We start from the raw sequence: 17,132 nt of genomic DNA on the forward strand, positions 1-17,132 counted from the left end.
AGGAGCAGGGGCGCTGCACGGGGCGGGGTGCGGGTGGCTGCAGGGGTCGGGGAGGGTGCAGGGGGTGCGTTGCCAACACTCCTTGCCTCCTCCCCTCCCTGGAGCTGATGTGTTACAATCACCAAGAGCTGCACCCCAAAACCCAAACCCTGTTTTGGCATCGCGAGGACCCAGCTGCGCCCCCCACCCCGTGCCACGCGCAGCCCTCGCGCGCCCGCTTTTGGCTTTAGCTGTGCTGCAAGCAAGCCCAGCCCCTCGTCTCAGGTTCCAGTAAACACCCCTCCGGCTCTGCTCGGCACTTTTATTTTTAGTACCTACCGCAAGCAACAGGGCAGAACAGTTTTGCTTTTCCCTATAAAACTCCCCCTGCAGCAGCAGCAGCACCCACCTCCGGGTGCCCCCGCTACGCCCGCGCCTCCGTCCCGTTGGGGGTCCTGTCCTCGGCCACCTCCCTGGGCTCGTTGGGCGGGGGGATCTTCAGGTCGGAGGGCTCCACGTGCCAGATGTCCCGGGCGTACTCCTTGATGGTGCGGTCGCTGGAGAACTTGCCCGCCGCCGCGATGTTCCTGATCACCATCTTGGTCCACGCCTTGGAGTTCTGACGAGAGGCACGGGGACGGAGGTGGCACCCGCGGGGATCTGGCCCCCGAGCCCGTCCCCACCACCCCACCGTGCCAGACCCCTTCCCTGGGGATGGGGAGACAGGTTCCTGGGCTGGTTCCCCGGCTGGCACTCACCAGGTAGAGCTCGCTGACCTTCTCCTGGCACTTGACATAAGCCTCGTAATCCGCAAAGACTTTGAACCTGCAGCAGCAAGGGAAGGGGGAGTTAGGGAGAAGAGGAACGCGCGGGTGGGAGCGAGTCTTGGTGGGCAGCTCGGGCTGCCAGGGCCACACGAGGTGTCAAAGAACCCGCTAGGAAAGCCCTTGAGATACATCTGTCATCACCCAAACACAGCCTAGCCCTAAAGTAACCAAGCTTTAAGGCAGCACACATCTAGTGCCACCCATAGGGAGCTTTTTGGACCAGGGGAACATGAATTGCCCAACGCCAGGGTCAGGAACTGGGGTGTTATCGGGTGGGTGGCTGGGGCAGGGGCTGCTCCCCACGGGTACGTGGTGTTTGGGGGGGACACCCAGCCCCGGGGACGGGTCGTGGCCTCACCGGTCGTGGTGGAAGAGCATGTTGACCACGTCTTTGAAGAGGTCGGGCTCGTTGGAGGAGAAGAAGCCGCTTTTGATCTGGTCAACAGCTTGCTTCAGCTCGGGGAGCCGGTCGTAGTACTGCTGGGCATCATACCTGGCGGGGCAGGGTTGGGGTGAGCCCGGGGTGCTTTGGGTTCCCCGCAGCGTCCCCAACCAACACTTCCCAGCCCTCACCCTTCCCTGTCCAGCTCCGCGACGTCCTCCACCCTCATGCCGAAGATGAAGAGGTTCTCCTCGCCCGCCTCCTCGGCCATTTCCACGTTGGCCCCGTCCATGGTGCCGATGGTCAGGGCTCCGTTCAGCATGAACTTCATGTTCCCCGTGCCCGACGCCTCGGTGCCCGCCGTGGAGATCTGCTCCGACAGGTCGGTCGCGGGGATCACTGCCAAAAAAGAAGACACACCGAGCCCCTTGAGGTGACACCAAACCTGCTCTCACACCGTGCTGAAGGACTTTAGAGCTTCTGCCCCATGGGGACGGAGCCACGGGCTGGAGAGCCGATGCCCCCTCCCCGCCTGGCACACCTTTCTCCGCCAGGGAGACCCGGTAGTTCTCCAGGAAGATGACCTTCAGCTTGCTGCCCACAGCGGGGTCGTTGTTCACCACCTGAGCCACGGCGTTAATGAGCTTGATGATCATTTTAGCCATGTGGTAGCCCGGGGCAGCCTAGGAGAAGGGCTACGGGTGAGCCTGGCACGTGGGGCAGGCGAGGAGCACCCAGCACCCACGTGCCCACGTCAGCGGGGACCCACTGAGGACAACGCCTGCACCCAGACCCCATAGGGCATTTCCAAGGGCTTCCCCCAAACCCAAATTACCTTGCCCCCGATGATCACCGTCCGAGGAACAAACAGCTTCGTAGGATCCCTCTTGATGCCTGGAGGAGAGGGCAGGACCGGGGTCACCTCCGTGCCAGCTGCTGCCCCGGGGGTCAGGGATGCTCCTGCACCCCCGGGCACGCTGTGGGTCCCCGCCGGGCCCCCGGTGGCTTACGGTTGTACATGGTGATGATGTGCAGGCAGTTCATCAGCTGCCGCTTGTACTCGTGGATCCTCTTCACGTGCACGTCGAACATGGAGGAAGGGTTGATCTTCACCTTGTACTCCTTCTCCAGGTACAGCGCGAACTTCACCTTGTTCTCCTGGCCGAGGGGGCGGGGAGGGTGTCAGCCCCTGGCCCCCAGCACCCGCACCCCGTGTGCGTGTGCCCCCCCCTCACCTGCTTCACTTTGGCAACCTCGCGGATGAAGAGGTCGTCGTCCACAAAGTCGTGCAGCTTCGCCAGCTGGCTCAGGTCCCGCACGTAGTCCTCCCCGATTTTCTGCAGGAGGAGAAGAGGCGAAGAACTCGGGCGAGATGCTGACGGAGGGCGAGCACCCCGGGGGGGTGGATTTGGGGCTGGGAGCCCCCCCTGGGTTATACCTCCGCGATGAGCTCCGCCAGCCCCGGGTTGCAGAGCAGGAGCCAGCGCCGCGGGGTGATGCCGTTGGTTTTATTCTGGAATTTCTCGGGCTCCAGCTCCGCAAAGTCCTTGAAGCTGCGAGGATGAGGGGAGAACAGCATCACCACAGTGTCTGGGAGCTGAGGGGGATCCCCCAGTGCCTCCCCCTTGCCCTTACACTTGGGTCCTGACTATCTCGGAGTGGATCTTGGCCACGCCGTTGACGGCGTGGGAGCCGACGATGCAGAGGTGAGCCATGTTGATCCTCTTGGTGCCTCCCTCCTCGATCAGCGACATCCGCCGCAGCCGGTCCACGTCGGCGGGGAAGAGGGAGGCGATGTGCTGCGGGGTGGAGGCAGGGGAGGGGGTGACGGTGAGCCACCCCCTTGGGTGCCCTTCTGCCTCCCGTGAGTGTCTCTGGACACCCAGACCCCGCAGAGAGGGGCTGGGGGGCACCCGTGGGGCTGTTCCAGCTCAGCTGCAGCTCAGGAGGCCAAGCCACCAGCTCCACCCCCACCCTCATCCTTCCCCAGGATGAATTTAGGGTTTAAAGAATGAAGAAATGCCAACAGGAATGGCCCTAGGGCACTGGGTGAGGCCTTTAAAGCAGTTCAGGGTGGTGATGGAGTCATGGGGTGGCTAGGGCTGGAGCATCTTTGGGTGCCCTTGTGCCCCCCCAGCCCCAGCAGGGTGCCCAGCCCCATGGTCAGGCAGCTGCTGGAGATGTCCCCAAGGAGCCCCCAGCCCCTCTGGGCAGCTCAAGGCTGGCAGGAGGGGCTTTGCCTCACCTCACCGGGTTCCTGTGCCAAAAATCGGAGCTGCCAGAACCACCCAGCCCCAACCCAGCCCCAAACCATCCCCGGGGGTGGGCGCACTCACGTCCAGGTGCCTCTGGTTGATCTCGTAGATGATCTGCAGGTGTCTGGGGAGCAGCTTCTCCACCAGGTCCACCGGCCACCGCTCCAGGGCCTCGGGGAGCACCGTGTGGTTCGTGTAGGCGAACGTCCTCCTGGTGATGTCCCAGGCCTGCGGGAGGCAGCGCGAAGCCCTGAGCGCCCACCCGGGTGGGCAGCGGGGCCGGGATCGTCCCTCTCCAACAAGAGGAGCTGGGGACGGGGACGATGTGAAGGTGGGAAGAAGGGGAAGAGTTCAACGCAACGGGGGAAGAAAAAAAAAAAAAAAAGCCATGCAGCTGCTCCCCACCTTGTTCCAGGGCAGCTTCTCGATGTCCACGAAAATCCTCATCAGCTCGGGGATGGCCATGGCGGGGTGCGTGTCGTTCAGCTGGATGGCGACCTGCAAGGAGACAGAGGGTGGCACTTGGGGACACCCCGTGGAGCCCACAAAACCTGCCCGGAGCCGGGCACGGAGCAAGGAGGTGGCAAATGGAGCTGGGAGGCAGGCGGTGGAGCAACCCCGGCCCGTACCTGGTCGGGGAAGGAGTCAAACACGGTCCGGACGCTGTCTGTGCTGCCGAATTTGGAGGCTTTGAAGCGGCGGAGGATGTCCTGCAGGGTGGCGGCCACCACGAAGTACTCCTGCTTCAGCCGCAGCTCCTTGCCCTCGAAGAACTGCCGGGGAGAGGAGCGGGGTGCTGCCGGGGCCGGTGGGGATCACACCGTGCCCCCGAGCACGCTGCTGTGCACGGGGAAGGGTTGGGGTCACATCGCATCGTGTCACATCCTCGTGTCACATCCTCGTGTCACATCATCGTGTCCCCGTGCACGGCGGAGCAGCCATGCAGCAAAAATGCCCCTAGGAATAGGGTTAGGGTGGCTCGAGGCATCGCCGAGCGGCAGGGAAATGCCACCCAGGTGCCAGCAGCCTGCAGCCACGCTGGAGTTAGCCCCAATTTCATATTTTGGGGATTTGAGGAATATTTCTTCAGCAGGACGTGCTCTTCTCCTCGCTGTGCCCAAGCACGGGCTCGTCCCTGCCGCAGCAATCCCTGACTGAGGGCACCTGGAGGTTTGCAGCCCCCCCAGGACCCCTCTGCAGCACGACAAACCCTCTCCATCCATCCTAAAAACACCCCCAGATCCCAACTCACGTTGTCGTTGGGGTAGAGGACGCGGGAGATGTTCTCGGCCAGGTTTCTGTCCAGCACCGCCTGGATGTAGTCCCCGACGTTGACTGCGGGGCAACAAAGGGACGGGGTAGGGGTGACCCCACTGCTCCCCGACCCCCTTGGCCCCCCCCGGCCCCCACTTACAGTCCCGCAGGTTGAAGTCGTTGGGCGCCCGGGCCGACCACAGCCGCATGGTGTTGACGGTGTTGTTCATGTAGCCGGGCACCGGCGTGTCGTAGGGCAGCGCCAGCACCACCTAGGGCATTGGCAAGGCTGCACAGTCCCTATGTCCTGATGGAGCCCCATCCAGTCCCAAACAAGCCCTGGGGAGGGATTTTGGGGTCGCCCCCACCCGGGGCTGCGTGCACGGTGCCACCCCAGCTGCCCTCGGTTCCCCAAAACCCCCCCCAAAAATAGAGAGGTGCTCGTGAGGAGAAACCCGATTTCAGCAGGCCGTGCACGGCACCGAGCCCTTCTGGGGGTGCTTTAGGGCACGTTTTTGGGGACAGCCCCCCGATTATGGGATGAGCCACCCGGCCGTGACCCCTACCTGGGTGTCGACCCACTTGGCGCCGGTGCCGGAGTGCTCGACGCGGCCGTAGAAGTGCACGGGCAGCATGTACTCGGGCCGGGCCTTCTCCCAGGGGTTGCCATGCCGCAGCCAGTCGTCGGCCTCCTCCACCTGCCCGAGGGAGAGCCACGGCGCTGACGGGGCCACCCCAAACGGGGACGAGCCCCGAAAAGGCCACCCCAAACGGGGCCCAGCCCCGTGCTGGCGGCCGGCTCCGTGCGGCCTCTAGCAGCCCTGACACCGAGTCCCCTCCCCAGCTGCCCCGCAGCCCCTTTAGACCCCGTGAGGGCTCCCCAGAGCCCAAAAACCACCCGAGGGTGGTCTTTAAGCACTCCAGGCACCAGCTCTGCCCCTGTCCTACCTGCCAGCCATCCCGAATCTTCTGGTTGAAGATGCCGTACTCGTAGCGGATGCCGTAGCCGTAGGCCGCCAGCCCCAGCGTCGCCATCGAGTCGAGGAAGCAGGCTGCCAACGCCAGGGAGCTCATGGAGCAAGGAAAACCCCCAAATCTTTCTCCCAGGGGAGCCCAGGACGGCTGCGAGCAGCTCGTGCCTGGAGCAGGGAGTCCCCCGGGGCGCGGGTGCCACCCCGCTGGGTGCCACCACACAGGGAACGAGATCTTTTTTTTTGGGGGGTCCTCACCTGCGAGCCGGCCGAGGCCGCCGTTACCGAGCCCGGCGTCCTCCTCGATCTCCTCCAGCTCTTCTATGTCCAGCCCCAGCTAGAGGAGACAAGGGGAGTGAGGGGCTGGGGGCTGTCCGAGCACCCACCCAGCACCCTTGGGTGCTGCCCGGCGCAGGGCAGGGACCATCCCAGCTCTGGGGCAGGCACCCAGGCTCAGAGACGTGCGGAGATGCAGCGCCTGCACAAGCAAACGCCAAATTTCCAGCCCGCAATACCATCGAGGCAGAGGTTTTGCCTATGCAAAACTCCTCGGGCAGCTGAGCAGGAAATGAAGCAGGCACGGCCGGGGCTGAGCCGCCCCCTCCCACCTCACCAAACAGAACGGGTCTGCCAGCTCCTCCCAAACCACTCGGCTCCAGGCGAGCCCAGCGTCAACCCTGCTGGTGTTTCTCAGCGCCGACTTGTACCCAAAGCCTTGAACACCCACAGAAATGTTTTGGAGTGATTCACGTCCCACCAAACATTTTATTTTCAGAAAAGTCGAGCGTTTGGGTTTGCGGCACGGCTACACAACCCCTACGCAACCTCCCCGTCTCCTCCTTTACAAACCCACCCCCGGCCGGGCTGTTGCCCTCGCTGCAAGGTTAACAGGTTAAAAAAAAAAATAAATAAATAAATTAAAAAAGACCTAAAAATAAGCTGCTCTCCCTTTGAACGTATTTGCTCGGGTGCTGCTCCTGCTGTTGTGCAACCGCTCCAGCCGTGCGCGATGCTGTTTGGCAGGCGGGGCAGGAGCACGGGGCAGGGTGGAAAAAAAACCAAAAAAAAACCCTCCCCGGCCCCAGCGCCACGCGGTGACGAGAGGCAGCGGCGTGCCAGTGCCACCGGTTGAGGGAGGACAAGGTTTTATCCCCCTTGCCACAGGTTGCAGCGAGCGACGGCCTCGTGGGTGCCGCCTCGGGGGCGGCTGATAGCAGGAGCTCGCCCCGAGCCAAAATTCGTGGTGCTCACCTGGTAGACGGCCTCGTCGCAGGCGTTTTGCAGCCCCAGGTTGATCATGGTGTTCTGCAGCGTGCGCCCCATGTAGAACTCCAGGGAGAGGTAATAAATCCTCTGCGGGAGGGAACAGCCCACGGGCAGTGAGAGCGAGGACAGAGACAGCTCGGCCAAACCTCCCCCCACACAGCTCCCACCCGCTGTTATCTGGCTTGGAAGAGGAAAAAAATCCCGGCGCAAGGGGGAATTTGAGGGCTGCGGCTCCCCCGCAGGGCCTGGCCTCCTAATTTCCCACAGGAATCTCCCTGCAGCTGGCAGAAGGAGCCCAGCAGTGCCCCCCCCCAGCCCCATCCCTGCCCTCCCACCCCACGCTGGCTCCGGCCCCGCTGTTGTTTTGCAGGGGGAGGACAGCGCCCGTTTTGTTTGCCCGAGGACGGGACAGCTCCGGGATGGTCACCCCGAGGGCACCGCGGTACAAAGTTAAACTTTAAAGAGTTTCCTAACGTCACCCCGAGCTGCAAAAGCAAGCCAGAAAAGCAGAACTGCTGCCGGGGGGGGGGGGGGGGGACACCCGGCCACCTCCTCGGGCCCTGGCACCCCAAGGGGGGGGTTTGGGGATGGCTGCGGTGCCGCGGACCCCGCCGGGCACGTGGCTGCTAGCACGGAGGGTTGTGTAAGCCGCCCCAAGCTGAGCCCTGGTGTCAGCACCGGCGGGTTTTAGGGCAGGATTGGGGCTGGAGGAAGCTGCTGACTCCGCAGGTTTCCTTGGGACCTCCTCGGGCGCTGGCTGGGCCGGTGCCGGCGGTGCCAGGGGGGCGGCCGATCCCTCGAGGGGGATTTTTCACCCCACGGGGACACGGGGTGCCAGCTCCCGCCGGCCGGTGCGGTGCCAGCGAGGGGGGAACGGGAATAAATCGGAGCCGACAGGGCCAGGCAGGTGTCAGGAAGGGATTAGGGCTTAATCCCTCAGCAGGCAGAGCCCCGTGCTGGCACAGCAGCTCCCGCACCCGCTGCATCGCTCGGGCTCGGCCCCGCCACGGTGCCCGGTGCCAGCCGAGATGTCCCCGCGGCCTGTTTCGGGTTCTTTTCTCTCCCTGCAGCTCATTCACCCTAGAAGGCTTCGCTGTGCTTTTGGCAGGCGGCCCCCACGCCCTTGCTGCGGGACGGCGGGCGCCGTTCCCGTGCTGCGCCCCGCGCCGTTTGTTTTGCAAAGCAAAGGGACGGGCGGCGCTGCTCGGGAAGCTGTGCGGGGCAGGGGGGGGGTTTAAGGGGGGCTGAGGGGTGCCAGGGGGTGCCAAAGGGTGCCAGGGGGTGCCGAGGGGTACCATGGGGTGCTGAGGGGTGCCAAGGAGTACCGAGGGGTTCCAAGGGTGCCAGGGGGTGCTGAGGAGTGCCAAGGGGTGCTGAGAGGTGCTGAAGGGTGCAAGGGGTGTCAGAGGGTGCCAAGGGGTGCTGAGGGGTGCCAGGGGGTGCTGAGGGGTTCCAGGGTGCTGAGGGGTGCCAAGGGGTGCTGAGAGGTGCCGAGGGGTGCCAAGGGATGTGAGGGGTGTCAGAGGGTGCTGAAGGGTGCTCAGGGGTGCCAGGGGAGCCAAGGGGTGCTGAGGAGTGCCAAAGGGTGCTGAGGAGTGCCAGGGGGTGCCAAGGGGGACCAAGGGGTGCCAAAGGGTGCCAAGGGGTGCTGAAGGGTGCAAGGGGTGTCAGAGGGTGCTGAGGGGTGCCAAAGGGTGCTGAGGGGTGCCAAGGGGTGCTGAGAGGTGCCAGAGCACTAAACGGTGCTGAGGGGTGCTGAGGAGTGCTAAGGGGGGCCAAGGGGTGCTGAAGGGTGCAAGGGGTGTCAGGGGGTGCTGAGGGGTGCCAAGGAGTGCCGAGAGGTGCCAGAGCCCTCGAGGGTGCCAAGGGGTGCCGAGGGGTGCCGAGGGGTGCCAAAGGGTGCCAAGAAGTACCGAGGAGCTCCAGCCCTCCAAGCCCGCAGCTTCCCACTCCCGGGGGGGGTCTACCGAGGTTCCTCCGGGGGCCGGGAGCCCCCCCACCCACCTTGGGGTCCCGCTCGTAGTAGTGCTGCTGGGTGCGGATCCAGCGCCCCACCAGGTGGTCGCGCACCGTGTGCGCCAGGGCGAAGAAGTAGTCGCGGGGGGTGGCGACGTTGCGGTCCTTGACCAGGGTGAAGTGGAGGTGCCGGTTGAAGCCCCTCTTCAGCTCGGCCACGTTCTCGGCGCCCACGATGCCGCGGATGCTGATTTGCTTCCGCCGCTCCTGGTCCGACAGCGGCCGCGACATCGCTGCGGGGACACCGCGGGGACACCGCGGGGGGACCACCGGGGGGGGACACGGGGAGACACAGAGGGGACACGGGGGGGCGCGAGGGGACACGGGGGGACACGGGGGGACACACAGGGGGACACTGCGGGGACACAGACACACACACAGACACAGACGGGGACGGGGCTGGCTGCGCGCACCGTGCGCGCTCCGCCGGCACCGCCCCGGGGCCGCCCACGCGTGGGGCGGGCGCCGCGGCCACGGGGCCCCAAGGGAGGGGTGGGAAGGGTGGGAGGGGAGGGGGGAGGCACCGGCAGGCCGGGGGAGGAACCGATTTGGGGGAAGGGAGGGGGGAAACGGGGCGGGCAGCACCGCCTCCGGTCCCAAAGGGGAAGCGCCGCGCTGCTGGGGCGCTGCCCCAACCCCCTTCCCCTGCGCCCCTTTCGCAATTCCCCCTCCCCTGCACCCCCTTCCCTGCTCCTCTTCCTCTGCACCCCTTTTCCCTGCACCCCCTGTCCTGTCTCCCCTTCCCCTGCACCCCTTTTCTTTCTCCCCTTCCTCTTCTCCCCCTTCCCCTGCGCCCCTTCCCCTGCGCCCCTTTACCATCTCCCCTTCCCCTGCACCCCCTCTGCCCCTTTTTCCCTTCTCTCCATTCCTCTGCACCCCTTTTTCTCCCCTTTTCCTTCTCCCCCTTCCCCTGCACCCCTTTTTCTCCCCTTCCCCTTCTCCCCTTCCCCTTCTCCCTCTCCCCTTCCCCTTCCCCTTCCCCTCCTCCCCTCTCCCCTCCCCACTCCCCCACGACCCCACACTCAGCTCCGGGCCCCCCTCAGCACCTCCTGGGCCGGGTCCCGTCCCCGTGTCCCTCTGTCGGGCTGTGCCCCACCGGCTCCTGCCCGCGTTTCTTCCGGAGAGCCAGGGCCCGGCGCGGGGCGAGCAGCGCAACTCCTCTTCCTCTTCCTCCACCCAGCTCTGCGCAGGCTTCCCGGGCGTTTTCCCTGCCCAGGCAGGGCAGAAAGGAGAGAAAAAACCAAACCCGCTGCTGCGTGCGGCACGGGAAACCACCCTGATTTTATTTTATTTATTTTATTTTTTTTTTTTACAGGATTATTGGGTGAATCTGGGTGCCTGGAGAAGGGCTGCGGTGCTGTGCAGCCGGTGCTGGGCCCCACAGGGGGCTCTGCCCTCGCCTTTGGGTGCTGCCCCCGGCCCCCCAGGGGCTCCCCCACCCCAAATTATGGGTTTGTGCATCTGGGCACGCCGCCCGGCTGGAAGGGATGAGCCCCTCAAAGGGTTTTAATGCTGCCAGCACCGCAACAGGGCGCTGGGCTCCCGGTTAATTTCCCCAAATCACTTTTTTTTTGGTTATTTTCTCTCTTTTCCACCCATCCTCGCCAAAATTTGGCACCAGGGCAGGGGCTGGCTGCAGGAACCACCCCGAGCAGCCTCCCACACCCAGCCCCGGTAAGCCCCCGTCCCGCTGGGTGCCGGCATTTCCGAAACAACTCCCCGGTGGGTGTGCTCGGAGAGGGAAAGGCTCGGGGAAAGCCGTTTGGGGAGGGCTGGCCCTCGGATCCTTTAGGATTTGGCACGGTGCCCTTGGGTTTTGGGGGCCGCAGGGGTGCACGGTGCCCCGGGGTGGGGGGCGAGGTGGATGCGGGGGGCTGCGGCGGCGCAGAGATGCTCCGGGAAGCTCTGCCCTTCTCTGGTAAAAGTCCTTTATTAGAACAGCAAACATGACACTTTTTTTTTTTCGGGGGTACAGCAGCTGGAGGCAGCTATCACCGCGCTACAGTGGGGGCGACGTCTTACAACCACGAGGAGTCTAATAAGCACCGTGAACATCCTAAAGAAATGGGTGGGTTGGGGGGGAAAAAAGGGCTGAGAAATGGGCCCCGTGACCCGGCCACGGGGAGGGGGTTTTTGGGGGAAGGGGCGGGTGGGGAATTAACCAAAAAAGCTGCTCGGCGTTGGCCCGCAACACGGCTCTCCTGCAGCTGAGAAAACGCCGCCGGAGGGGAAAGAACGAGATAGCACCCCTGCAAATAAATCAGGTCAGTGGGATCCTAGAGCGACGAGGGAACGAACCGAACGGCCCCGTCCCGGAGGGGGGATGTCCTAGGACGGGGCCTTCTGCTCTGCACCGCTCCTCCTGCGGCCCCGGGGGCGAGGGGACCGGGGGCCACCGAACGCCGGGCAGCGAAACCGGCACGGCGGAAAGGACGGGGGAGCCAAGCGTGGGGACAAGCGCATGCAGTCGCCCTCGGCGCGAAGGGTGCGTGCTGGCAGCGGGCTGGTGGCCACGAGCTCCTCTCCTGTCCCCCCCAAAATCGCCGGCAAAGGGCACGGGGGCGGATGGGAGAGGAAGGGAGAGGGTGGCAGGCGGCGGGCACGGGTCCCTGAGTGCGCAGCAGGGCTGTGGGCAGCTCCCCGTCCTCTCTTCCCCGTCCCCGTCCCCCCCTGTTGGCTCCTCGCTGCAGAAGGGACTCTCCGGGGAAGGGAAGGAGGCTGTCAGGTAGTTAAGGCTAATTTTTTTTTTATCTGGCGAGTGTAAAAAAATAAAGAGCTCCTCTCCCAGGAGCCGCGCGGCGTATGGCTGTGGGGTGCTGGCTGCGCCGCTCCGCGGGGAGCCGGGGGTGAGAGGGGGGCACAGGGTGGGTGCTCGCTTTGGGGGGCGGTGGGAAGCGTCCGGTGGCGTTAATTAACGCCCCGTGTTAATGAGCCACGCCAAACCCCGGCTCCTGGGGGGTCCCGCTGCGTGCGGGGGGAGCTGCAGCAAGATGGGGTGAAGCAGGAGGGTGCCTGGGGCTTCCCAGGACCCGCTGGTCATCCAGGCCCCACCTCGAGGGGGTGGCTGAGGTGCTCTGAGAGAAAGGCCACGGGGAAAGAAACGTCCTGCAAAGCCCTGGGACCCCGCAAAGCCCTGGGACCCCGCAAAGCAACGGGACCGGAGGGGCGAAAGCCTTCCCGGGGGGGGTTCCCTCTCCGTGCGGCCGGCCCCGTCCTGCAGCTCGGCGCCCTGAAACGAGACAAATCTGCCTCCCCCCCCGCCCCGGGACCCTAACCAAAATGGGGAAAACCGAACCTAAAAGCGGACAGGGAGCAGCAACACCTCGGGCTACCTAGCTATACCGGATCAGCCAAGAAGAGCGAAGGAGCGAAGCGCACACACACAGGACAGCGCAGGCGGGTGGCGAACAAAGACTGCCGAAAGCCAGTTTCTTCCTGCCCTTTTTTTTTTTTGTGTTTTTCATGTTTTTTTTTCATTTTTCTTCCGCCTCCCCCGTCGAGCAGAGGCCTCTGGTGCCGCAGAAGGGAGCGGGCTGGCTCCTCGGGCCCCGAGCAGAGGCAGCCGGCCCCGGGGAGCTGCCTCACTGCATGGCCGAGCGCGAGGCGTAGAACTCGGGGACAGGCAGCCCGGTGTGCAGCGTCACCTGCAACGAGATTGCCAGGCCTCAGACGTGTCCCCACCAGGCTTGGGGACACGGCCCCGGGCTGTGACAGCCCCTGTGGTGTCCCCTCTGGGGATGGTGGGACCCCCCCGGTGCGGTGGGAGGTGGTCTGAGAGGGCGTGGGGAGCCCAGCGGTGGGGTTTTTGGGGTGGGAGCAGGATCCTAGGATGTGGTGGTGGATTCATTTTGCTTCTTCTCCTCTTATTTATGGGGTTGGGGCCCTGATGCAGCTCCAGCTTGAAGCAGGGCTGCTGGTACCCGAGGTGCCGAGCCCCAAATGCTCCCAGCTGGCTGCCAGGGGTGGGACGTGGGCACAGGGTGGGGGTGGGATGGGCAGGAGAGGGCACGGAGGGGGCTGAAGGACAAAAAAGGTGCTTAGGGCTGAGGGAGGCTTCCAAAAAGCCCCAGAGGAAGGAGCTGGGCAGGGCCGTGCCGTGGAGTGCAGGGTGCTCGGGTGCCAAATGGGAGCCAGGCACCCGGTCCTGACAACAGGGAGCATTTTGGCATGGACTTCAGCACATAAATAAGGGGAAAACCAAAGAAAAATTTGAGAGGGACGCTCCCTGCTTCCCAAAAATCCCTGGTGAGCAGCAGGGGACTGAGCGGGCCGGGTCCTGCAGGCGCCCAGGCACCAAGGAGCTGTGCAGGGCTCTCCCTCCCCAAATAATTTCATCTGGGAGGGAAGCACAGCTCCTTCTTTCCTCAAACAGCAGCATCTTCCCCCTTCAGACCCAGATTTGTAAGAAACTTTGTCTAAAACACGATTATTTCCAGCCTGATTAGGGTGATTTTAATTACCCGTGCCTTTGAAGGAGGAGGATAACGAACCGCTTGGGTTCATTAGCGGCCTTTTATCAGCATCCCACGGGATTCCCCTGCTCTCTGGGGATTTGGAGCCCTGCCTGGCACATTGAATTACCAGAAACCAGAGGGCTCCACAATGTGCTCGTCTCTTGGTGCTACAGAGGGTTGGGGTGGGAATGAAACCCTTCATTTTCTCCCAAATAACAGGAAAGCCCTAAAAGCAGTGCAGGGAGGAGTGCTGGAAGGGCGAGCAGTGAGAGGGGACGTGCCACGGCCAGGCTGAGTGAGCTGGGGACTCCGTGGGGCGGCTGCTGGCAGGGAAGGGATCGGTGAGAAGGGGAAATGAAAGATGGAAATACCACACGGGCACGGGGAGCCGCCGCTCGGTGCCGTTCAGCAGAGCAGAGAGCTTGGGAGAGAGGGAGAGAAGAGGGGTTTGAACCTCCCGAGGGGAAAAGAGGCTTTGAAAGGCGCCCTGCTCCACCCCAGAGCTCCTGCCGGGGTCCTTGGGGCGATGCAAGAGCCAGCGTGATCCCGAAATGGAGCTGCCAAACCCCAGGGAGCAGGAGGGGCTGGAAAGCTGGAGAAACCACGGGGCAGGGAGCTGGAGGCAGCAGCTCCGGGGGGGCACGGCCCCGGCACCCACCTGCACGTTCCTGTTGAGGCTGACGGCGGGGAAGAAGAGGCCCTCCAGGTTCTCGAAGGCCACGGGCCCTTGCTGGTCCTCGTTGATGGAGAAGGTCAGGGTCCTCCTGGTCAAATCCAGCAGCACGCCCACCGTGGCGCCTTTCGTTATGCCGCCCTCGGTTCTGTGGGAGCAGAGAGTTGGTGACAGCCACGCTGGCTTCGTGCCCTTCCTGCTCCCAGCTCAGGGTTTGGGTTGTGGCCCCCTCCAGGTCACCTCCCCAGGGCTGTGTGGCTGCGATCCCTGCCCTCTGGCATCCCCCAAAGCATCCCCATGACCCTACAACCCCAAAAAAAAGGGCTTCACACCTTGCCAGTGACCTGTGCCCATCGCCACCCGCGCCACCGCCTGTCCCCACGTCCCCAGGAGGACACCAGGAGGGGAAAGCTGCTGGGCAGAAGTGCGAGTCCTGCTTCAAACCCTACTGATCCAGCAGAGAATCGCCCTCGAGCCTTCGAGAAGGGGATGCCAGGCTCTGCCCAAGTTTACCACAAGCTTTCCAGCCCCCAGCTCCACCAGCCCATGGGGAAATCATGCCATAGCTGTGGCACAGGGATGAAAGGAGGCAAAATATTCTCACTGTAGGAATTAAGAGGCTTTGAAGGGGTGTGCTATGCGCAAGGGGTGCAGTGCATGCTCGGGGGAAGAGCCAGCATGCAACCAGGCCACAGAAATAAGAAAAAAAAACAGCCAGAGCAATGAAGCAGAGCAGCAGGAGCTGCCCTTAGCTTTGGGCAAAGCCACACGCTCCCACGAAAGGCGACGAGGAGCGAAACCCCAATTCCTGCGGGTGCCTCTAGCGTCCCCGGCCCCTCGTGCCAGGGCAGGGCGGAGCTGCGGGGCCCCTACCTGTTGGTGTGCGAGTTGTTGTGCATGAACCAGCTGCGGTTGTTGTCCACGTACATGGCCCAGGCCTTGTCGTCCTTGCCCAGCATGGCATCCTTCAGGACGTCGACGCGCGCCACGCCGAAGGCCGGGTCGGGGTGGTTGTCGTAGCGGTCGATGGAGAGCTCCCAGTAGTGGAGCCCCTTGGAGAAGCCCGTCTTGCCCAGCACCACCCTGTCGTCGTAGCTGTTGCAGGTGACGGTCAGGTTGTCGTTGGAGAAGATGATGTCGGCGTGGGCGGAGGAAGGATCGAAGGAGAACCAAGCTACTGGAAGAGAGGAAAGCCAGAGGGGTCAGGGGGGACGGGCGCGGCGCCGCCGAGGCGCACGGAGAGGACGGGACGAGAAGCGGCGCATGCTCCATGCAGGGCGACACCGAGCTCCGGGGCACGGCCGCGGGGCTCCTGGCTTTAGGGTCGGGGCTCCCAGCTGAGTTTTGGATCTGCTGCTCCCCTGCCTGTCCCCTTGGCAGCTCGGGAGCCCGCAGGATCGTTGTCCCCGGCGCTGTCTGGCTCTAGCAGCTCCGGGAACACAAAGCGCATCCACCGGCCGGCATTCACGGCGCTGCACGCCCAGGAACAGCCCTGCCCAGCAGCCGGCCACACGTAAGACAGGAGAAAGCCCACGGACAAGGCCTGAGGACCTCCACGAAGGGGTTAAAGGCACGGGACTCGCTCTCTGGCCATCAGACAGGTACGGGGGTCACGCTCTGGACAAGACAATGGGGGGGTGGTTGCACAAGCCACCAGCTGCCGGTTTCACCGGTGTTTTTTTTCCTCCGGCGGTCAGCGAGACGTGAACTGACACATCCACAAAACCACTCTCACGCCTGCAGAAGTAAACACGGCTCGAAGAAGGAGACACTCGGGTGAGATTTGGTGGAGGGCTTTATTGGAACGCTGCGCACGGGACGGCTCGCATGCACGCGGGCTCGCGCGGCGCGACAGGAGCGAGTCCGTACCTGCCACCATTTTTTTAATGTCAACTGTGGTCATCCCCCGGGAGAGGCATGCAGGGAAAGAAAACAGCGCGTGAAGTTGGCATTCAGTCAAAAATAATAAATAAAAAAATAAAAAAATAAATTAAAAAGGGAATCAGAAATAATTTCTGCTCGCCCGCCTCTCCGGCGAGCGCACGGAGCTTTCAGGGCTCTGCACACACCAACGGGGGGGAGATGAAGCGAGGATGGAGCAGTGCTGCTGGCAGGCATGGTGTGTGAGGGACGTGCTGTGCCCTTCAGGGGACATTTATTTCCCCAAAAGAGGAAGGATTGGGCCCGAATTTGGGGGCTGCTGTGCGCCACTCCTGGGGAAGGCGCTCTGTGTCGGACGTCGCCCATCGGCGCCCCGATGAGCGCGGATGGGGGCACACGGCTTTGGGCAGAAGGCTCAGATTTTAAGCACAGGGCTTCTCTTTAAAACCAGGGTGGGGAGGAAATTAAACGCCCTTGCAGCACACGGCAATGATGGTTCTGTCAATTTGCCTGCCACCGGGACATCTGGGAGGGTGCGCGCAAGAAACGCTGCTCGCTCGCCAAATTAAACTTAAAGACAACGAAAAAAAAAACAAAAAAACGATGGATGAGCAAGACGGAGGAGGTGCCAGTTAATTGTTAACAGGTATACTTGCCTAATTGAGAGTAAGGCGTTCCTTGGGTCTCAAAATTGCATCCTACAAAGAGATACTGCATTTCACACATCACAGCTACGACACAACACCTGAGAAACCCCCGAGGATCCGGCCAGCCGCAGGGGGCCGGGCTCCTTAAAAGCCAAAGAGCAGGGCCAGGGCTCACGGATGCGACCTGTGAGGTTGGGTGCTGCCAGCCTGGGGTCCCTGGGGCAGTTCCTGAACCTCAGCCCCCTGCCACCACCCCGTTTGGCCCCGCCACCCGGCCCGTGGCTGCGGAGACACCGACTCGGCGGGACGGCTGGGCACGAAGGCAGAAAAAGGGCCCGAAACGAAAGGGAGTCGAAGCCATGAGCGCACAGAGGGGTGAGGAGGAAAAACACGAAAAGCACAGAGGGAATCACAAAGCCGCGGGGCCCCCGGTTATGTCGGCACCGCTCATGCTGCAGCATTCATTCCTCATTGCAGGCGATGGGATGGGGACGGAGAGATCGGGGGCCCCCATTCCTCCGGGGCTT

General features: G+C 63.5%; 2 protein-coding genes across 6 annotated transcripts in view; both read right to left on the reverse strand.

The window, feature by feature from the left end:
- Positions 1–286: 286 nt before the first annotated feature.
- Positions 287–9,229, reverse strand: PYGL (glycogen phosphorylase L). The gene is made up of 20 exons (XM_032188881.1): positions 8,939–9,229; positions 6,920–7,021; positions 5,927–6,005; positions 5,646–5,749; positions 5,264–5,395; positions 4,858–4,969; positions 4,696–4,778; positions 4,073–4,216; positions 3,849–3,941; positions 3,525–3,671; positions 2,824–2,987; positions 2,627–2,741; positions 2,424–2,525; positions 2,199–2,346; positions 2,024–2,082; positions 1,730–1,871; positions 1,380–1,587; positions 1,165–1,299; positions 738–804; positions 287–598 (listed from the first exon to the last, which is right to left on the reverse strand). The coding sequence occupies exons 1-20, from the start codon at positions 9,179–9,181 to the stop codon at positions 404–406; spliced, it is 2,574 nt and encodes an 857-aa protein (XP_032044772.1). The 5' UTR covers positions 9,182–9,229; the 3' UTR covers positions 287–403.
- A 1,630-nt stretch (positions 9,230–10,859) lies between these two features.
- TRIM9 (tripartite motif containing 9) overlaps positions 10,860–17,132 on the reverse strand; it is a 29,625-nt gene continuing 23,352 nt past the window's right edge. For 2 of the 5 annotated variants that reach the window (XM_032189063.1, XM_032189061.1), the window contains exons 9-13: positions 16,615–16,656; positions 15,947–15,970; positions 14,951–15,254; positions 14,063–14,225; positions 10,860–12,594 (exon numbers count right to left, since the gene is read on the reverse strand). In XM_032189063.1, coding sequence (XP_032044954.1) covers positions 12,532–12,594; positions 14,063–14,225; positions 14,951–15,254; positions 15,947–15,970; positions 16,615–16,656 — 596 coding nt within the window. In that variant the 3' untranslated portion in view covers positions 10,860–12,531. The remainder of the gene's footprint in view (positions 12,595–14,062; positions 14,226–14,950; positions 15,255–15,946; positions 15,971–16,614; positions 16,657–17,132) is intronic. The other 3 variants (XM_032189062.1, XM_032189066.1, XM_032189065.1) reach the window with 3 other exon arrangements.

The sequence above is a fragment of the Aythya fuligula genome, chromosome 5, assembly GCF_009819795.1.
Source record: "Aythya fuligula isolate bAytFul2 chromosome 5, bAytFul2.pri, whole genome shotgun sequence".
NCBI lineage: Eukaryota > Metazoa > Chordata > Aves > Anseriformes > Anatidae > Aythya > Aythya fuligula.